Source organism: Delphinapterus leucas, chromosome 7 (genome assembly GCF_059928025.1).
Source record: "Delphinapterus leucas isolate spDelLeu-1000000601 "Yukka" chromosome 7, BTC_Dleu_Yukka2, whole genome shotgun sequence".
NCBI lineage: Eukaryota > Metazoa > Chordata > Mammalia > Artiodactyla > Monodontidae > Delphinapterus > Delphinapterus leucas.
In genome coordinates, this window is record NC_143135.1 from 10,067,631 (window position 1) to 10,088,615 (window position 20,985).

The 20,985-nt window shown below is 51.5% G+C and overlaps 2 protein-coding genes across 5 annotated transcripts in view; one reads left to right on the top strand and one right to left on the bottom strand.

Annotated features, from left to right (window-relative positions):
* Positions 1-425: 425 nt before the first annotated feature.
* On the bottom strand, positions 426-12,209 carry TKFC (triokinase and FMN cyclase). 4 transcript variants are annotated; one of them, XM_022591838.3, is made up of 19 exons: positions 11,881-12,209; positions 10,604-10,719; positions 10,050-10,128; positions 8,443-8,632; positions 7,370-7,480; positions 7,114-7,295; positions 5,749-5,827; positions 5,359-5,448; positions 4,550-4,584; positions 4,389-4,473; positions 4,207-4,296; positions 3,544-3,660; positions 3,085-3,204; positions 2,775-2,912; positions 1,894-2,000; positions 1,686-1,789; positions 1,540-1,573; positions 1,346-1,432; positions 426-986 (listed from the first exon to the last, which is right to left on the bottom strand). In XM_022591838.3, exons 5-19 carry the CDS (start codon positions 7,461-7,463, stop codon positions 825-827), a joined length of 1,524 nt encoding a protein of 507 aa, XP_022447546.1. In that variant the 5' UTR covers positions 7,464-7,480; positions 8,443-8,632; positions 10,050-10,128; positions 10,604-10,719; positions 11,881-12,209; the 3' UTR covers positions 426-824. The 4 variants fall into 4 exon arrangements, with proteins under 4 accessions (XP_022447546.1, XP_022447545.1, XP_022447544.1 ...); XM_022591837.3 differs by having other exon boundaries at positions 10,050-10,189; XM_022591836.3 differs by lacking the exon at positions 10,050-10,128 and having other exon boundaries at positions 11,949-12,209.
* Positions 12,210-12,240: 31 nt separating this feature from the next.
* The window catches only part of DDB1 (damage specific DNA binding protein 1), a 31,484-nt gene continuing 22,739 nt past the window's right edge, over positions 12,241-20,985 (top strand). Inside the window, exons 1-8 of the mRNA XM_022591834.3 lie at positions 12,241-12,516; positions 13,694-13,842; positions 14,899-15,015; positions 15,362-15,583; positions 17,866-17,980; positions 18,821-18,918; positions 19,671-19,829; positions 20,443-20,526. Coding sequence (XP_022447542.1) covers positions 12,456-12,516; positions 13,694-13,842; positions 14,899-15,015; positions 15,362-15,583; positions 17,866-17,980; positions 18,821-18,918; positions 19,671-19,829; positions 20,443-20,526 — 1,005 coding nt within the window. The 5' untranslated portion in view covers positions 12,241-12,455. The remainder of the gene's footprint in view (positions 12,517-13,693; positions 13,843-14,898; positions 15,016-15,361; positions 15,584-17,865; positions 17,981-18,820; positions 18,919-19,670; positions 19,830-20,442; positions 20,527-20,985) is intronic.

Below are 20,985 nucleotides of genomic sequence, written 5' to 3' on the forward strand. Positions count from 1 at the left end.
GTCTCCACCACACACCACGTAGGCTCAGCAGCCCCTCCTGCTCTCCCAGGGGCCATCAGTGATGGCTCTAGAGAGACCCATGGGCTGACCTGGGCAGTTTCTGTTCTACCGCTGAGCCTTAAAATATGGTGATTTCTTTTCCTTTTGGAGACCCACTTGCCCATTTGATTCCTGAAGAATCAGTGAATTCTGTTAGTTTAGTGCTGAGAAAAGCACACCCATCAGGTGTGGTGTGTGCACGGGAAGCACAGGAATGGGGATCCCAGTGGACTTGGCCCAGCTGCACAGACCCTGCCTTTGGGTCTCAGGCAGTAGGAGATGGGAGATGAGCATTTCAGTGGTGGGGTGAGGTCTTAGTCGGGGGCGGTAGTGGGCCCACTTGTTCACACGCTTGGATAAAGGTCCCTTAGAGGAAGCAGCAGCTCTTTTGCTTCAGTGTGGTTTACTGGCTTGCTTTTTCACACTCAGTTCAGGAGCAGAAGACCTTTCACAGGGAGTCTTAAAACCAAATGAGAGTTGCCAGTTAAAGGTTGTGCCGCCACCTAGGGAAAAGCCTTATCATCGAAGCTCAGAACTGGCTGGGGGCAGAGCCGGGTGACCCTAGGACTCCCCCTTCCCTGAAGAGGGAAAGGTCAGTGACCCACTCTGGGCCTGCAGTTTCTACAGTGGAGGAATTCTGCAGGCTGGTTGAGGAATTCCTACTGAACTCAGAAGACAGGGCCCGAGGGCGAGAGGCGTGGGAGGGCGACAGTTCTAAGGTACAAGTAAGTGACAGCAGCGGCTGGGCATAGCAGTGAGTGAGGCCCTGAGGCCCGGCGAGGCATTCATGCATCCTGGCTCTGCAAGACCTCCAGGATAGCACGGAGAATGGCCGCGGCCGCCACCGCCCCGGGGTCTGGCTGATCCAGGCGCGCAGAGCTGATATAACTGGCTCGTCCAGCTCCAGCTTCCATGTTCCTGGTGGCCTCGGCTGCGGCTTCTGCACTCTGAGGGGTGGAGGTGTGGAGCAGGTTCAAGAAGCAGCCACCAGGCTTCCTTCCTGCCATGGACCCCGGCCCCTTCTGTCCCAGCACTGACACCAGAGTGGAGAGGTCACATCCCACACACTGCTAGCAAGGCAAGGGGCCACCATTCACCAAGGGCCTGCTATGTCCCAGACCCTGTGTGGGCGCCCTACTTATCTTTTCAGTCCCACAGCAACCCTCTGAGGCAGGTGCTCTCCTCTATTTGTAAAGAAGAAAACTGAGGTACAGAAAGGATGTCAACTTGTTCAAGGCCGCATGGAGATGGGAGCCTGGTGGTTCTCAGTCTGCCTCCCTGGGTGGCTGGGCCCAGCCTCACTCACCTTGACTGCCTTGCTCAGGATTTGGAGATTAGCCCCTGGGCTCTTCCAGGCTTGGAGCTCCTGTCCTGCTGCCCACAGAGAATCCAGCTGGACAAGGTGAAGGAGAGGGGCTGAGGACAGGCCCTGCCACTGAGGGTGGCCTTCAGGGCTTCTACGCTCAAAAGGCAGGCGGAAGGGCTGGGCCAGATACATACCATAGTCCTATCCCCTGGGGCAGCCTTTCCATACCTGGCAGGGAAGAGAACAAATGAGGCTCCCTGCAGGGAATCACTTTGGGCGTGGGTGGCGTCAACCACCTCCCCCAGTCCACCCCCGTCTAAGGCCCAGGTCCCTGGCTCACTTCTGCATGGCCTCCAGGCCGGCATCCATGGCAGCGGACCAGGCTGGAAGGTCAGTCTTGGCCTTGAGCGGCTGGGCCGCTGCCGTCAGGAAAAGGCCATAGAGCTGGGGAGGGCCAGGATGCTGAGCACACGGGGCTGGCCCAGGCCTCGGCCAACCCCGGACCCGTCCATGTCAGCCCTCTGCCCCCGGGGGCTGCCGGCACTCACCGCCCCGGACGAGCCTCCCATCTTCTCCAGTAGCAGGAGGGCCAATTTGGAGAGTAGCTGGGCAGGGCTGGCAGGGGGTGGGCCCTCCTTCAGCCACCCCTGAATCGCTGAAGGCACAGAGAGATGGTGAGGAATTCAGAGACCCACCCTGCCATCTGCCTGGATTCCAACCAAGTACCCAGGCCTCGCTGCCAGCCGGAAGGAATGGGTGCTGGGAGGGGCTGAGGGAACCAACATGAAGAGACTCCCAGGCTCCCTGTGTATCCCGCTGCAGTCTGGAGAGGGCTGGGAGCAGGTCAGGGACAGGGACCTCGACGGTCACCCAGCAGGTGATGACGCTTCCTCGCGTTCCTGCTGCTTTTTTTTTTTTTGTCTTTTACTGATTTACCTTGATCATGGTTTGTCTCTCCTACCACAACATAAGCCACGAGGGCAGTGATTTTAATCTGCTTTGCTCGCTATTTTATCCATAGAGTCGAGGGCAGCACCTGACCTGTGGTTGGCACTAAATACTTTTTTCTTGATTCAACGATGCTGGATAATTAAGAACTTTTCCCTAGTCTGGTTCGGCTGAGAAAAATAAGAACAGAATGAGTTTCCCTTTAGAATAATCTAAAGTTTGTATTCACTGTAAAAGATTACATTTTATTCTGTGATAACAACCTTCCTACATATGTAGTGTTAGAAGTGTCCCTTTATGAAAACAGGTGAAAGGGATGCTACGTTTTGTGAACGACCTCTCTTGGCAAAATAAAAGTTGCCAACCCCACGTGAGCACTCCAGATGTTTTTGAAATCCTTCTGGTTCATGAAATGCCAAAATGTCACCATCAGTGTGCCACACCACCCCCTCTGCTGCCCCAGGTGGGTCCTGGCACCAACCTCTGGCAGCGCAGCTGTGGGTGGTGCCACAGTCCCCGTCGCCGGCAGCGCGGTCCAGGGCGTTCAGACGTTCCTCCAGGCCCAGAAGGGTGGCGCACACCCGCTCCAACACAAGCACCATCTGCTTCGAGGCTGCGCCTGGAGACGGAGGACAGTGGGAAGGAGGCCTGCCTGGCCCTTCTCACAGCCAACCGTGACCCACGTGGGAGGTATGGGTGCCAGGGCCCCTCCACGCCCCTCTGCACTCCCTGCACCCTTTAGGCCTCAGGCCAAAGCCCGGGGCCACCTTCCCCAACAGCATGGCTTGTACCTCCTGCAGCAGTGGAATCAGGGGCCTCCAGGGGCTTGGCGGGGGCAGCCCGGCACCGCTTCCGCCCAGTCGCCGAGACCGTGGCCACGTTAGGCCAGGCCGAGGCGGTGGTCTCGGCATCTAGGGACAGCAGGACGACTCTCTTAGAGACGGGCTGGCCAGCCAGGGATCGAGCGGGGCCTGGACTCCCCACCTGGTGGCCCAGTCCCCTCCACCGCAACAAGCAAGTACTGAGTGCCTACTGTGTACAAGGGAAAGGGGAGGGTCCCCGGGGGAGGATCCTAATACCCACTCCTTCACAGTCAAGTGAGAGCTGGAGAAGGCTGGGGAAGCCAGAAAGGGCCTCCCCACAGGGTCCTGATTGTCATGGTCAGCCCCGATGGGGTCTCTCCAAGTCCCCTTGGCTCCTTGCAGCTCCAGGGGCCCCTGGCTTCGCTGACCCCAGCTTCCAGGTCTCACCTATCAGTTTCAGGAGGGGCTCATCCACCAGCAGAAGAGTGAGAGAAATGCCAGGCATATCCAGGGCCGACATGAAGGTGCCCACCAGGGCACGAGCAATCTTCACCCCTCGGCCCTCTGCAGTACCAGAGCGTGGAAGTGTGTGAGAAAAGGAGGGAAGGACGGGCACTTACCCCCAGAGCATCAGAGAAAGAAATAGAGTAAGAGAAAAACAAGAACTTTGGGAGTTGGGGCTCTGAGGTCAGCAGGGAGCCGGTCAGATTTCCTTGGGGCATCCCTCAGTGATGCCCTGAATGACCACATTCCCTGGAGGTGTCCCTTCTACAGGGGCAGATAAGTAGTCTCAGTTACTGCGTTCTTACCACGTCCCAAGTACTGTGTTAAGTGTGTTACATAACGTTTAATCCCATTTCATCCGCACAACAACCCTATAAGGCAGGTACTATTATTACCCCCTCTTTACAGACAAGGAAACAGGCTCAAGGCACCCAGCAAGTAAGTGGCAGAGGGACCGTTGTCTAACTCGGGCTTCACAAACGCGTACAGCCCATGCTCTGGACCACTGCAAGACCCTATCTCAGCTGCTTTTCTTACATCCAGCTTCAAAGGGTTGGAAGGAAGAAGCTCTGGGGGTCAGGAGGTCCCCTTCAGTGTGGGGCTCACCCAGAGAGCGGACGGCGGCGTTGGCTATGATGCCCAGTTCCAGGAATGACAGGCCACCCAGGTTGTTGACCATCAGCACCACTGAGGAGCCTGTGGGCAGACACGACACCTAGGTGAGACTCTCTGGGCCCCATTCCCAGAGGGGGAGGAAATGCTGGGAGACAGTGTGACAGCCCCCTCACCGGACCGCACAGGCACGTGGGACACGTTGGAGGAGCTCGTCATGTGGTCCAGCATGAGCGCCACAATCTCGTCGGCGGTCGCCATCTGTCAGAGGGAGCCGGGAGTGAGCTGCGTTGGGGGCCTTGGTCTTGGGCCAACCTTCGCCGGGAAGTCCACATACCTTTATCCGGTGCACGCCAGCCTCCCCGTGGATCCCTGTGGATAGATGCAAGCACTGCTGACCTGCTCGGGGCCTGGGGATTCGCTCAGTGTGGTCTGGTCAAGGATTTTCTAAGTGCTCAGCACCAGGCTAGGCACGTGGACGTGGGGAGTGCGGGCTGGGGGGAAACCGACAAAATAATGAAAAATACACCATCTCTGGCTTGGTGGTGGAGAGAGCCAGAACTTTACTTTTTTTTTTTCTAATTTTTTTTTTTTTTTTGCTGCCCCGTGCAGCATGTGGGATCCTAGTTCCCCGACCAGGGATCGAACCCGCGCCCCCTGCATTGGAAGCGTGGAGTGCTAACCACTGGACCGCCAGGGAAGTCCCCTTAACTTTTAACTAGTTAAGTAGCTGAACTACAGGCAGTCACAGAGGCCAGCTGAGGCCTCTGCCCATCACTTGGGAAGCACAGCAGAGGAAGAGGGAAGGTTTTGCAGCTGGGGTGGCCTCTGAACGGCTCTTGAAAGAGGGGCTGCATCTTGGCAGGGGCAGGGGTACCTGAGAATGGTGGGAGCGCAGGCAAGGAGGTGGGCAAGGCACAGAGCCCCTGTGGCCAGAGCCCTGCGTGTGGAGGGCAAAGCTGGTAGAAATCAGGCACGTTGGGCCAGAAGGGCCTCATGCACCCACTTAAAAATACTAAGACCCCCTAGGGCACGGCTACACGTGAGCAGAAAGACCAGGTACATGGTTCCCAGGGCAGAAGACAGGGAAAAACCCAGGGAGCAGGCATGGCTGGACAGGGGAGGGGGCGGAGGTCACAAGCTTACCCAGGCCCAGCTCCACCTCATCGGCTGAGAGCTCAAAGGTGGGTTTGGAACCCGGCACACTGCAGGAGGACAAGCTCACTCCCAGGGTTCCTAAGAGAAATGAGGTATGAAAGGGACGACCGCTGTGCTCTCGGCATCAGGCAGCAGCAATGCCTCGGAAGCCTCTTCACCGAGACAAGCTGTCAGACTCTTCATCTCAGTGATGGAAGAGAAACCTGGCTCTGGGGACCCAAGGCTGCTGTTCTCAGGAGCTCCCGCAGGGAGACCCTCCCTCAGCCCCTGGGGAGTGGCTTGGGAGGCCTCCTGTGCTGCTGCCGGGAACCTGCTCCTGGTCCAAGGGGGGGCCTCAACCTCCCCCGCCTCCTCCCCGAGCCCTGGGCCGGCACTCACCCATGGCCTTGGCGACCTCGCTCACCCGATCTGTGATCTCCTCCAGCCCCGCACCTGCCTCAGCCAGGGCACCCGCCACCTGCACCCACACAGAGATAGGCCCCCAACGGGAAAGGAGTCACTGTACCACTAGAGGGCAGAAGACAGGCTGGAGCTGAATTTCTATTTGGGAACAGGGAATCTCTTCGTCCTGCCACATCAACCTGGCCCGCCACACTTAGGGCACCTGCCAGGAATATTCAAGAATCCCAGAGCCAGAGGAACTTTACAAATGGAGAGATGGGCCCAGAGAGGGGAGATGATTTGTCCAGTGTCACACAGTCAGTTGGTGGCTAGTTCCCCAATTCCTAGCCTACAGTTTTTTCTCCATGGCATATACACCGTGGCTCACTTTACCCACCTACCCACTTTTTTGCCAAGTGTCTAGTATATGCTGAAAAGGGGAACAAAGGTGTCTAAGTCACAGTCCCTACCTTGAAGGAACTCGGTCTGGGAAGGGGTTGGGGAAAGAGACAACACAAACTGAACATTTCACGTGAGGTGGCAAATCGGGTGATGGACAGGTGTTATGGGAACACTGAGGAGGGGGCCATAGCGTGCTTGGTGTGGTGGGAGGGAAAACCTCCCAGAGAGACAGATGTCAGAGGTGGGCCTCCACAGAATAGTAGGACACAGCCAGGCCAAAGGGGGGTTGGACAGGCAAAGGATTTTCGAGGCCAACGACTCAGCAGCAGCAAGGCCCCAGAGGTGAGCCATAGCCCAGTGGTACAGAGAACTGGTGTTAATGGAGCATGAGGGGAGCACAGGGATGATGGGAGAGGAACTTGAGGGAGGAGGGGCACGACTGTGGTGGGCGCCTGACCGAGGAGCCTGGGTTGACTCTGGGAACCCTGGGGGGCTTTCTGTAGGGGAACAACCTGGTCAGATACACATTTTTGAAAGACACCTGTGGGGTGGTGTGGGGAAGAGACTGGGGGGCGGGCAGGAAGCAGGCAGTGGAGCCGGCTGAGGAGGCAGCTGCAGCCACCTGGGCGCGAGCAGATGAGCACTGAAGCGAGGCTGAGACAGGAAGGGCAGGGCTTGGAGGAGGATGTGTGTTTGGAGGCGCTGGGGAGCAGGGTCACCAGGACGGGGCGATGGTTGCAGGTGGGGAAGGGCAGGGAAGGGGCCCGGACGATGAATGCCTGGATCCGGGTGGACGTGTTTTTGGGGACGGTGGGGCCCTCCTGGATCAGGGAGCGCTGGGGAAGGAGTGGCTTCCTGGGGGGGTGGGATAGATGGCTGGAAAGGTCCAGCACCAGGTGCTGCCTGGAGAGAGAGGGCTGGGACGGGCTGGCCAGTGGTGTCCCAGGAGGGGACCCTCACCTTGTGTATGAGCACTGTGCCACAGAGCCCGCGCCTGCCTGCCTTCTTCAGGACGGTGAAGGCGCTGTCATCCCCGATGACCACCATCTCCACAGGGATGCCCTCCGCCCGGGCCTGCTCCCGGGCCAGGCCAAAGTTGAGCCGATCCCCAGTGTAGTTCTTCACGATGAGGAGGGTCCCCACTGCGGGAGCAGTCGGTAGGGCCCCATCAGCACTCGCGCTCCCCACAGCGGCCCCTCCCGCATGCCAGGCTTACCTGTGCCCACCTGGGCCACTGCCCTGATGGCCGCCAGGATGCTGCCCACTGCTGGGGAGGTGAACACGGCTCCCGCAATGACCCCTGTCAGCATCCCCTTCCCTATGAAACCTGAGACAGAGAGGTGGGGAGAGGATGTTGGGTGGGGACCTGTGCCTGCAATCCCTGGGGCTCCCCACGCTCCTGGGCTTCATGGTTTGGTGAGCCCTACTGTGCACTTGGTGCAGAAGAGTACCTGCGCTGCTCTCCCCAGATCTATCACCTCCTTGGAGAGGCCTTCCCCGACCTCCCAACTGAAGTAGTCACTCACCCATGTCCAGCTACTCACTGTCCCTTTAGCCTGCTCTCCTGTCTTCACTACCTCACTTACATGCTCTGGAATGATCTCTTTCACTTATGTGTTTACCTGGTTTCTGTCTCCCCAAAAGAGAATAGAAGCTCCATGAGGGCAGGCGCCTTGTCTGTCTGGGTCACTTTTGCGCCCCTAGTGGCCAGACAGTGCCAGGCACACAACAGGTGCTCATGAATGTTTGCTGAGTGGATGGATGAATTTGCCAGAGGGAAACAGGAAAGAATACAGAGGATACAAAGCCTGGTCCCTACTCCTCCCCATGCCCCCATCCCCAAGCTCTCATGGAGAGTTCACATGCCTGGCACCAAACATGAAACAATCCAGGACTGTCCATGTTGAATGTGAAAATGTACAGTGGGAAGAGGAATACTGCGCTAGGCTGGAAAAGTCAGGCAGGCTTCATGGAGAAGGGGACGGCAGGTCAGCTGGGCCTGGGAGGCCAGGAGGATTCACGGAATCACCGACTATCAGAGCTGGAAAGGCCTGAGAGGTCATTTGGCCCCACCTTGTGCTTTTACAGATGTAGAGACTAAGGCACAGAGAGAGGCCACGACTGGCCCCAGATCACAGCTCAAGGGAGTGGGCGAGCCAGAGCCAGGACTGGGCTCCTGACTCTGGGCCAGGCTCTGTCCTGAACCTCCTAACAGAACCAAAGATCTCCCAGGAGCCCCCCGTCCACTCTGCCCAGAGCCCACTGCCACCTCTGGCCCAGGGTGCTCACCGGCATGGGCTGGCTCATGGCCAGAGCCCCCACCCGACAGTAGTGCCACCTGGCCCTTGAGACTATCCAGGTCAGAGCGGAGGGCCACACGGTGGCCTTGCAGGAGCTGCAGGTTGGGGTTGCAGGCCACCAGGCCAGCAAGGGTGTCATCGGCACAGCCTGCCACCGAGTTCACTAGCTTCTTGGAGGTCTGTGGGAGAGGAGCGGGACGAAGTTCTGGTAGAGTTGGCAGGGCAGCCCCATCCTGCCCAGCCACGTTGCTATGACTCACACCCCAGCCCACACCCACCCAGCAACTCCAGGCAACAGTGGTTCCTTGAATTAGGCATCTTTTTATAAGGTGGATGTTCCCATGATTTCTTATTTTGCAACTTCTTATTCAGTAACTAATTTATGGCTTAAATTTATCCTGCAGAATGACTCTGATACAAAGAAAATGGGGTAACTGGAGTTCCGAGTATAAAAAAATTAATGAAGTTGGGGGACTTCCCTGGCGGTCCAGTGGGTAAGACTCCGAGCTTCCACTGCAGGGGACGTGGGTTCAGTCCCTGGTCAGGGAACTAAGATCCTGCATGCCGCACGGTGCGGCAAAAACGTAAAATAGAATAAATAAAGTAAAATAAAATTTAAAACTGGGGCCCAACAGCCTTGTGTCAAAGGAGGAGAAGCCCCAGGTTGGCGCTTCTGTGCCAGGGGAGGGGGCCAGACAGGGCCCACACCCATCTGCTTCCTCTGCAAAATAGGGATTTAATAACTAGAGTATATGCCCGCTATATAGCAAAAAACTGAATGCAAAGGAGCTACTCCCTTCTTCAACCAGCTCTGAAAAGCTGAAGCTAGCTGAATGAGGTCCGTAGACTGTGTGCAGCTCCCGCCTTTGTCCCAAACAGTGAAACTGGTGCCCAATAGGGTCAGAGAGGGCCAGGCTACCAGCATCACCTGGTGGCCTGGGGGAAGCCTGCAGCTGAGCTTTCCCGGAGGCCCCTTCCCCAAGCCTGCCAGAACTCCATTCCTTCATGCAAACTTTGGCCTTTCCTGGGTCTGGCGGGGGCCAGAGCAGTGACTGTGAGCCACACCTTGTTCTAAGTGCTTTTAAGCACATCTCATTTAATCTTCCAACAACCCTATGGAGGAAAATTAGCCCAGTGAAGAAACAGGCAGATTTACATGACTTTGCCCAAGGTCACACAGCCAGCAAGTGACCGGGTCCACCTGGCTCCAAAGCTGGTTCCATTTTGGCCTTATCATGCTGCTCTCCCCAGGGGCTGAAGGGAGGCTGAGAGTGGCAGAGGTCCTGTCCTAGGAAGGGCACGGGCTTGTGGCTCTCAGAGCCTGCCAGGGACTGGAATACGCAATGAAGTTGAGAGTGGGTCTCAATTCCAAGCCCAGTCTCCAGCACCACCACCCTCCAAGAACGTGCTCCCTTGCCATCCCTGACAGTCTATCCTGCCTGGGATTTACAACCATTCCCGAACCAGAGCTAGAGGAGGGCTTGGGGTCCAGTGCCATCCTTGGTTCCCAGTGGCCTGAGGGGATGGAAAAAGAAAGAAAAGTCGACCAGGCAACTATGGGAGGCCCCTAGGACGCTGGTCTGATCAACATCTCACCTTTTAAACTGCAGATGAGGAAAGAGGCTCAGAGAGGTCAAGTCTTTGGTAGAACGTCACATAGCTGGTTGGTGGTAGGCTGAAATTTGAACCCAGGTCTGCCCAGGCCTGTTTTCCTCCAGATCAGTTCTAGAATGGGCCTGGGGCATGCCCAGGGGCATGCTGAGCCTCCTGCAGTGAGTGTAGATCCCACAAGCCCACACATGCCCAAGGCTCTGGAAGAGGCACCAGGTCCTTCTTCACGACTCCTGTGACTGGTACTGTCTATTACAGAGTAGGCAACTGTTAATGTTCTAATCTAAAGGCATGACCCAGACCAGGGGCAGATGGGCCCTGGAGGGACTCAGAGGCTGCAGCCACAGGCCTGGCTGGGCCCAGCTGGGAAATGAAGGGAAGTCCGGCCCTGAGACGGAGAATGACCCTCTCTCTTAACCTCAGGAGGCAGTACCATCTCTTGGTCAGGGAGCAAGGAACTCCAACATGCCCAGGGCTGGCACCCCTACTGCCCCAAGACCAGAGTGCCCTTCCTCTGCCCTGGCCCTCAGTGGACTCACCATGGTGGGGAGGCTCTGAAGGAAGTTGAGTTCACACCTTTGCACTGAGCTGCCGGAGGATGGGCAATCCCGTGGGTGCTACCGGGCCTGAGCACAGTGAAGGTGACAAGCAGTATCTGCAAGAGGGGGTAACAACGTGAGCTGCTGCAGGTACTTGCAGCGTACTGGCACAATCGTGCTTTCAGGGCCCTAGTAATTAGGGAGCTGCCCCAGACTTTGACCCAAGTCCAAACTCTAGAATGTGAGCTGGGGATGGAGAAGAGCATGGGGCTGACCAAGGTTCATGCCTGCACCTGGCTGCCAAAACACTGACTGATCCACGTTGGGCACACAGCTGCCTTACGCTCACGAGTGGTGCCCACCTTATCACCAAGGGGCAACGTTGCCCACAGAGTAACTTATCTATTACACAGGCCTCGCATGCAGTGAATACATTCATAAAGATCTTCACACGCTTGCTCTTGTCAGTGTTGGGACCACACCAGGAAGGTGACGGCTGAGTCTGACTCCATTTTGCTTTTGGGAAACCGACCCAGAGAGCTCTGGTGATGTGTCCAAGGTCATACTGTTAGGAGCCAGGACTCAAACCTATGTTTAGTTTTTCTACAAATCCCGTGTTCTTTCTACTGATAATTCAATGCCTCTAAAGCAAGGCAGAAAGTCCCAGATGCGTAAAACCACACAGTAAACCACAACGACGTTTTAGCTCCTTTCGGTTCAGTCAGGTTCAGAGGTGTCTTGGAGTCATCCAGGGTCTTGGGCTCACTGCATGTGTCTGCAGTGGAAAGAATCCACACCTGCCTCGGCACCTAGCTCCGTCTCTTACTGGGGGCTCTTGGGTAAACCAGTTCCCCTGAGGCTCAGCTTCTTCATCTGTAAAATGGGGGCTGTCTCCTCTGTGGCCTTGCAGCAGGTGCTTCAAACCACGTGGCTCTCCTCCTATTCCTTGCAGGGCCTGTCTGATGTGGAGTGGCCTGGAAGTTGCACTGCTGACTGCTTTCCTGGGTCCCTAAGGTTCTCACCAGGGAATTTTTGGTTTTGTGTTTGAGGTCAGAATTTGCACAGCCACGGGGGGACTAACTGTGCTGGGCAAGTGGCCTGCTTGGCCCTTGAAACACAAAGTCTCAAACACAAACACAAAGTTCAAAGGGGAGAGGGGAGAGCCTAAGTGCCTCCCCCCGCGCATGCCAGGTGAAGCGGAGTGATCGGTCAATCTAGGGTCAGGGCAGGGCTGGGTTTAGAGGTACTGGGAAAGCTAGGGGAAGGGAGGTACAAACCTCGGTTCTAGTCTGGGAGGTGCACAAATTGATGTCACCTTCCTCCCCTCTCTAGGCCTCTGCAGTACCTTCCGGTTCCAGAAGGGGGAACAACCCCGAAGGCTGCTGGAGCAAGGACGATGGAGTGGACGGGGTCTGGGAAAGGGCGAGGGGCGCGGACTAGGGATGAGGTCGGCGGGTCAGCTCCGGAGGAGGAGGAGGAGTAGGCGTCGGTGCACCTCCGCAACCAGCTCTCCCCAGCGTCCACCGCCTCGGGAACCGCCGCTGCTTCCCAAAGACCCGACAGGGTGCCCTCATCCGGGTACTCCAAGCTCGGGCGGTAGGAGATGGGCGGGGCCTCTGGGGGCGGGGCCTCTCTTGGTTGGCCGCCTCGGCGCCCTGAGTCCTCCAAGAGGCCAGGTGAGCCCGTCCCGTGATGCCCCGCGCCCCGGCCGCTCTGGCCTGCAACGTGTCTCTGGGGCGGAGACAGCGGCAGTGGAGTTCGCCGCGCGCGGGTGGGGGCTCCCTGTCTCTTTGCTCGTGTCCGTCTTTTTTTCGTTTCGCCTGAGTCCCGCTGGGCTGCCCCAGGCCTCGACATGTCGTACAACTACGTGGTAACGGCACAGAAGCCCACCGCCGTGAACGGCTGCGTGACCGGTGAGGCTGCCAGGGCAGGAGACCCCGGTGAGGGAGGGAGCTGGGGGGAACCGAGGCCTAGGGAAGCCCGCGGCCCCCGGGTTGCCGCCAGGACCGGGCCCAGGGAATGGAAGGCGCTGGCGGCCGAGGGACCTCCCACAGTCCACGGCTTAAAAGAAGCTGTCTCAACACACGCTTTTGGGGGAGTAAAAGCTGCTCTTGAGGGTCCCCTTTCGTTCTCGGAGGTCACTTGGCCTCGAGGACAGGACGCGCCCAGTGGGACAGAGAGTGGAATGTGAGTTGTTTGTGCGGTGTTGCTTGGGCCGCGAGATGGGCCGCGTGTGGTTAGGGGGGAAGGGGCGGTGGTGATGGCGACTTTGGGGCAAGAGCCTGGGAGGTGCAGGAGGTGGAGGGATGTGAGGAATGTCCGTACTCACCCGAAAGAGAGGAGTCCGCTTTGCCTGGGGCTGGCTGTTGTTTACAAGAGGGAGCTGTTGGAGAAGAGGGTTTGGAATGGCCCAGCCCAGTGCTGGGTTTGCCTTGTTTGTTTATGCAAGAATTGTTAAGGACGCAGATGTCCAGAACCCAGCAATAATCATCTTGAAGCAAGGTCTCAACAGAATATGAAGCTCTCAAACTTGTATTTTTATGTAAATCCGAATCATGATTCCGAAGGAAAATTGTTGTTGGAGAGTTGGAGGCTATGAAGGAGTGTGGATGGGGTTTTGGTAGACTGCTGGGAGGGCAAGAGGTGCAAACAAAACAAGGTTTTAAGGTAAAGCTCTGAGAATTCTCTTCGTTTGATCTAGTCTGTTTGGTAAAGATTTTGTGAAAATTCGAATTTGGACTGAATAGGGAGAAACACTTTGTCCAGCATCCCTTAAGTAGAGTATGAGTTGGCCACTGCGATAGGAAAAGTGAAATTGGAGGGCACAGAGCCATCTGAAGGGTTTTCACAGTCATTGGCAGTTGAAGGACATGCTGCTCTTAGGCCCAGTCCAGTTTCTTAATCTGATGAGGGAAGTAGCGTTCTTGAATGTGTGAAGTGAGACTCTGAGGATTCGGTGAGAAGAGAGTGAATGGAGGGAACCGGAGAAATATGTGCAGTAAATCGAGAATTCAGGAGGTTTTAGGTAGAAGTGATAGGATCACTTAGATAGTGCTTTGGCTTCAAAAATTAGAGGATCTGTTCTTTCAGGACACTTTACTTCAGCTGAAGACTTGAACCTGTTGATTGCCAAAAATACGAGATTAGAGATCTATGTGGTCACTGCTGAGGGGCTTCGACCCGTCAAAGAGGTGGGCATGTATGGGAAGATTGCTGTCATGGAGCTTTTCAGGCCCAAGGTAAGTGCTCTGGGTTGGCTGGGCCCAGCAACAAGGGGAGAACTAGGAGTTGTAGTCGGGTTTACGTTGTTTTATGTCACTGCGTGCTTAGGATGGGTGCAATAAGGCTTAGAAGAGAAACTCTTCTCTTTTTGAATGGCAGATTTCAATTTCCATTCTTATCTAAAAAGCTTCCAAGAAATAGGAGGAGAGATTTGCTAGGGAAAAATTTATCAAGTTGACTTTTTTTTTTTTTTTTATCAAGTTGACTTTTTAGAAGGGAATATTAAAGCAGTTTGAAATGTGGGTCACCATCCTGTGGGTCATCATAGTGATTCAGAGAGTAGGCTCTAGAGTTAGGGCAGTACTGGCTTTATTCCTTATTAAATCTAATTTTGGTTATCATCTAACCTTTCAGAGCCTTGTTTCCCCATCTGCAAAATGGGGATAACAGTATCCAGTCCTCTGGGTTATTGTCAGGATTAAGTGATTTAATAACAGGACGTAGCACATAACAAGCATTCACTGTTAACACATCACCAAATTATCATTGTTATTATAATTCGACCATTTCTATCTGTAAGTGAATCTGATGGGGAAGCAGTGGGTTCAAAATTTAAATTATAACCCTTTGAACAAAATACTAACTTTGTTGGGGTCTGTGTTAATAAGTAAGAGAGACTTTATAGATGCGCTTCAGCTTCCTTTGTTCACATTTTTTTGTCTTTGTCCAAGTACTTGGAGGGGATTTAGAGGAGGCGTTACATTCATCTTTCAGAATTTGAATGGAGTAATTGAGATTAGCTGACGTGGAACTAGATGGATACGTTATATGTATGTAGAGCAGAGATGAAGAATCATGAAAGTGGACTAGATGTTTACCAGCTTCAGTTCTGGCCTTTCTGTACACACCCTTAGGGTGTGTGCGTAACTAATGTGTGTTACATACCGTGGGTTTTTTCAGGGAGAAAAGACAATTCTTGAAGAATTTAATATGCTTAAAGGATGATTAAAGGCTAGACAAGTATTCCTGTTTTCAAAAGAAACCTCTTTTGATAGTATGATGTTGGTTTCCAGGGGGAGAGCAAGGACCTACTGTTTATCCTGACAGCTAAGTACAATGCCTGCATCTTGGAGTATAAGCAGAGTGGCGAGAGCATTGACATCATAACGCGAGCTCATGGCAATGTCCAGGTGAGGTGGCTGCTTCAGGCTGATGAGAGTTTTCCAGGTAGGGTTGTCATGATTTGGTGAAGAAAATTGTACTGCTGGGGCAGCTCTCTCTCTGTGTGATCAGAGAAACAAGGAGAAAACACTAAGGACTTCTGTAGTTTACTGAGTCCAAGGGAGAAGGTCATAATTCACTGAGATTCAGTGTTTTGCAAAAAGGCGTACACTGACATTTGGGCGTCCTGACATGTCAAGAAGACGCCACTAGTTTTACTGCCACTCTTAAAATCATCCTGGGAAGGTGGTGCCCAGCGTTTTCTGTTACTCTAGGTGTTTGAGGTTCTTTCCTAACCCCAGTTTTATTTCTCAGGACCGAATTGGCCGCCCCTCAGAGACGGGCATTATTGGCATCATTGACCCTGAGTGCCGAATGATTGGCCTGCGACTCTATGATGGCCTTTTCAAGGTTATTCCACTAGACCGGGACAATAAAGAGCTCAAGGCCTTTAACATCCGCCTGGAGGAGTTGCATGTTATTGATGTCAAGTTCCTATATGGTTGCCAAGCACCTACCATCTGCTTTGTCTACCAGGTACTGGAGCAGGAGGAGAGAGGGAGAAGCTGTATGGTTTGGCACAGTGGGAGTCCATTTTTGCCAGTCACAATGTCTGGACGTCATGGTAGGGCAGGTAGAAGTGTTTAATGTATTTGTCCTGAAATGTTTTGAATGATATAATTAATATGTATCAGGTTTTGGTTGCACCTTGAGAGAAGAAGTACTTATCGTGGAGGCAGGAAGCAGTCTGGGGCCTGTAGCAGGCTTTAATCCTGAGATTACACTCTGGTTGTGGGCCTTGGAGATTTTATAGGGTGACCCAGTTTATACTTTGTCTCTAACTGGCATGCTAGGGGATTATTAAAACTTAGCTCTAAAGAAATGATCTGGAAATTCCCTTACAAGCAATGAGAAAATGTCTTGGGGATGCTTTATGTGTCTTCCAAGAAGAGGTGCATTTTGATCAGCACTCACTTTCTGGTGACCGCTGGCTCTTGACTTCTATTTTAGTCTGTGCCTAAAACTTCTGTAGAGCTGATCCTGGGCAGCTGTTCTCTGGGCTAGATCTGTTGAGGGGGTGTAGGGTGGGGGCAGGGTGGCAGAGCACCAGACTAATATGCTTGTATCTTGGTAATATCTCAGCCTTTTAACAAAGGGCCATACAGTATGAGGTTATTTCACTAGCATGTGGTTGAATAAATGATGGAAGAAAGCTTAGTCCAAGTCTAAGTACTGTGTGTGGGCATGTAAACACTTTTTAAACACTGTGTTAAGTATTGGAAATACTGATGTATTTTTGTATATTTCTTAGTGTCACAGTAAGTGCTGTAGTTTAAGAGGCTGGTTGATATAAAGTTCATTTGAATAGGTTGAAACCAGCTTAGGAGATTTTGTTTAATCTTATTTACAATACATGAAATATCAGGTCTGAAATAATAACTTGGAATCTCTCTCACTTCTTCAGTTTTGTAAATATCAGGTCATTAAAACATTGATGTTGGTTATTCAAGGCTGACTCTGTGCAGCCTCAGGGCTGTGGGTTGTGAATGAGCTTCATTTCCATATGTGTGTCTCAGAGGCCCAAATCCAAACCCCAGCTTGAATTTATGGTGAAGTTGAGTCTTACCCTTAATCATTGATGGGAAAATCTTTTCATCAACTAAAAATGATTTTTTCTCCTGTTTTGTGCCCAAAGGTCAATTTGAAAAATACCACGTGAGGGGGCTCCTTGGTGGTCTAGTGGTTAGGATTCAGTGCTTTCACTGCTGTGGCCTGGGTTCAATCCCTGGTAGGGGAACTGAGATCCGTCAAGCCACGTGGTATGGCCAAAATTTAAAAAAAAAAGGAAAATCCATGTGAAAGGTAGTCATGCAGAGTGCTTCAGGAGCTGTAACAATGATGAAGATGTGGGCCCTTCCCTGAACACACTGTCGGATTCCTTCCATAACTTCTTAGAGCTTGGTCTGGCCTTTGATGAGGCCACCCTCCACTGGCCCCATGCCGGCTCTTTTAGTCTCTTAAAGGTGTCTTTGATAGCTCCAGGTCTGAAGTGAGTCATGATTCAAAAAAAGGAGGGGAAGATGGTGTTGACAATGTCAGGATTGGAGGTTTCGACTAACTTTAGAGGAGCAGCACGCTCTGTTCTTTACCGTCACCCTATCAGAATGCATCTGAGAATTGTATCAAACGGAGCTTTGTTTTAGACTGCAATTGATTTTTATTTTATTAAAAAAAATTTTTTGTTGGAGTATAGTTGCTTTACAATGTTGTGTTAGTTTCTACTGTATGGCACAGTGAATCAGCTATACGTATACATATATCCTCTCTTTTTTGGATTTCCTTCCCATTTATGTCACCACAGAGCATTGAGTAGAGTTCCGTGTGCTATACAGTAGGTTCTCATTTGTAACAAACAAATTTAAAAAATTTGTTAGATGTGTTTCACTTCTCAATGTGTTTTTCCTCTTTAGATATTTTATAAGTTCCTTGAAGATGAGGACCAGAATCTTATATGTGTACACATACATTCACAAATGTACACACACGTACGTTACGTCTCTGTAGTGGTTAGTACAACGTGACAAGTTCATTTTTCTAATTTTTCAATATCTCTTTGTTGGTTCAGTTGTTAGAAACAGTTAGCCTCAGTCACAGTCTGCCCAGACTATTAGAAGCTCAGCTGGTGGCCGTTAGCATGCTGATGGATGATGTTGGGAAGGCTGGCGTGACAGGAGTGTCGGATGCTGTTCCTTTCAGGGCCCCTCTCCAGCCCAGGGCACCCTTCGTAGGGACTAACGGTTCTACCTTTCCTCACCTAGGACCCTCAGGGGCGGCACGTAAAAACCTATGAGGTGTCTCTCCGAGAGAAGGAGTTCAATAAGGGCCCTTGGAAACAGGAAAACGTAGAAGCTGAAGCTTCCATGGTGATTGCAGGTTTGTTGGGGGATTTAGGAAATTGGCCTCTGCCCCACTTCTGGGCCAGTTCCCTATTGCTCCTTCCTCACCTTCTCTGCCCTTCATCTCAGCACTCCAGTGCTGTTGAGCACATGCATTGTTCAGCCCTCCCTTATGTCTCCTATCTGTAAATGTGCTTCCCTTTGTTTTTTGCATTTTTGTCTTTGGGATTGTTTTGTTTTTTACCCTTCCCCCAAAAGTATAACTTTCCTTTATTTGGGGTGGTGGGGTTAACTAAAACAATGAGATTGATTTGCAGAGTGGCATATGGAAGTTAGTCTCATTATTTTATTGTTGGGCAAAAATTAAAAAAAACTGAAGGGGACCAATAGAGCTTATTTTATCTGGCTCCTTTATTTCATAGATGAGGAAACAAGGCCGAGGGACTTGCCCATGCCTGTGCCTCACTGACAAAGCCTAGGCTGGAATCCAGGCATCTTTGCTCTTTATCCTATATTCTTCCCCCAGCACTGTTGTGTGTTTCACCTAGTAGAGAAGTTTTAAAACTCTTAAGTGCAAATTGGCTCTTCTATATGGTAGCCCTGATAATGGGGGAAATGAAGCTAAGGAACAAGGAAAAAAATCTCAGAAACTCCGAAAGAGTGGCAATAAAAGTACGACCAGGAGTACAGAGTGGGCAGCCTACAATTTCTAAGACAGTAATCTCAGAAAAAGCTTATCATATTCCATGGACTTTGATGTCTAAAAAATGATTATCTTCAAGTTTGCCTCAGAGATAACTGGATCAGTGCCCTTGCTGCCTCAGGGTTTGGCAGGTCCCAAATGCTGAGCATTTTAATGCTACTCTTTCTCCTGCAGTCCCAGAGCCTTTTGGAGGCGCCATCATCATTGGACAGGAATCAATCACCTATCACAACGGTGACAAATATCTGGCGATTGCCCCTCCCATCATTAAGGTGAGCAGCATTCTTTTCCCTTTTTCTTCTTCCTGTTTGTTCCCCGCCTTCTTTTCCCCACCATTTGTCAGAAGGGGATTCAGAGGTATGCCACGTTATTCACTATGTATATAAGATGTTGTGTTGGTCATTGGGAATACAAAGAGATTGGCTTGGTGTTGCTTTCAAAGAGCTTGCTTGCTAACTAAGGGAGAGAAATAATCAAAATTTGGTTTATCCTTTCCATTCACTGGGGCAATTTGAAGAAAGGAAAAATTTCAGGAATTCTAATGAATGTTAATGTTTTTAGAGCTCAAATCAGGTAAAATAATATAGTGAATACTATATATAGACTTAAAAAATTGGTCACAAAAAATTTCACCTTCAAATTTCAAGTCATAGAAATGAAGGCTTAAAAGCTTAATTTTATTTTTTTTTGAGGATAAATAACAAAATCTGTGGTAGCATGCATAGTCCAGTCAATACTTACAGCTGCCTCCTCTTTTATGTATTTGTTTTCCAGTAAAATAATATGTGAGTAAACATTTAAAGTATGTTGAGCTCCTCAGAACATTGTCTTCAAAATAAAACATCCTCAAAAAAAAAATAAATAAATAAAACGTTCTCATTTTTGATCACACATGTAATGTGAGCTGAGTGGATTCCTTGCTCATGAAGTGGCTGGGTTTGGTAAAGGGAATGGTCTGCTAGGGTTTATTCTCTGGTTGTGGAGGATGCTTTATCTCTAATGACTGTGTCCTCCCTCTTGGCAGCAAAGCACAATTGTGTGTCACAATCGCGTGGACCCCAATGGCTCCCGCTATCTGCTGGGAGACATGGAAGGACGGCTCTTCATGCTGCTTTTGGAGAAGGAGGAACAGATGGACGGCACCGTTACCCTCAAGGATCTCCGAGTGGAACTCCTTGGGGAGGTAGGCCCTGTCCCTACTCTTCTACATTTCTCCTAGGTGCCTAGTGACCCCAGATGTGTGGTCCCAAAGTGCACCTGGGAATTATATTACTTAACACCCAACAACAAATGCTCAGTCCTGCTGTGGAAGTTGGTTTTTGAATGAGTAGATTCTAGAGAATCTCACAGGCAGTGGGGTACTACCTCAAGTATTAAAAAAAAAGAGAAAAAGGATACACTGTAGAATTAAAGGTTAATCTAAGGCTGATACTCAGTTATGGGAGGATGTTCTACAAAAGTATTGTTAAGAACAATGCAGCAAATTTTAGAGGTCTCTAGCTATTTTGAGGAGACTGGAGCTGTTGGGATTAAAATGATCATTTGGAGCAGGCACCTGCAAGAGAAATCATTGATTTTTCTGACTATAGGGATGTGATAAATGAAGAGTCACAAACTTCAGAGATTTAGGAATGATTGTTGAGTGTGACCTGGGGATTTGAAATGGAGAATTGTTTTGGGAATCATGACTGCAGGTGTGATTTTTCTCAGCACATGTCTGAGAGGTGGGTAGGATGGTGTCTGGATCCCACGTGAAGTCCATTCTCATGTCTTTCATGCCCTTGATTTTCTTTTAGACCTCTATTGCTGAGTGCTTGACATACCTTGATAACGGTGTTGTGTTTGTCGGGTCTCGCCTTGGTGACTCCCAGCTTGTGAAGGTGAGAAGACATTTTCTTCTTTCTGGCTTCTTTTTTGCAGTCTTCACTGCTTCTTCATTAAGTTCTTTCTGTGTTTAGTACCTCTCAGAGCTTCTTCAGTTCATCCATATGCCTGCTATCCACCTTTCTACTTGGTTGATTTAGCATCCTACCCTGACTAGCTCTTTGTCCTAAATGTTCATTCAACAAATGTGCCAGGCAAGGTGCTAGGTACTGTGGGTACAATGATGAACAAGAACTAGCTTCTGCCTTCAAATAGGTCATAGTCTAATGTATTTGATCTCCTCTAGAATATGAGAATTTGAACCTTCTCTGCAGAAGAATGCATGCAAACATTTTACATTAATTTCCAGCTGTTCCTCTGAAATCCATCCATGGGATGCCAGATTAGAAATCCCTGGCTGGTTAGTGGGTCACCTGTAGGATAACCATGTTCCTTAGCAGTTCCCTTCTAGAAGC

Excerpts from the sequence above, each read along its gene's own strand:
- TKFC (XM_022591836.3), bottom strand. Across the intron at positions 7,296-7,369 it reads AGTGGCCCAGGTGGGCACAG|TGGGGACCCTCCTCATCGTG; the intron begins GTAAGCCTGGCA and ends CTGCTCCCGCAG. Across the intron at positions 5,449-5,748 it reads CGAGGTCGCCAAGGCCATGG|GAACCCTGGGAGTGAGCTTG; the intron begins GTGAGTGCCGGC and ends CATTTCTCTTAG.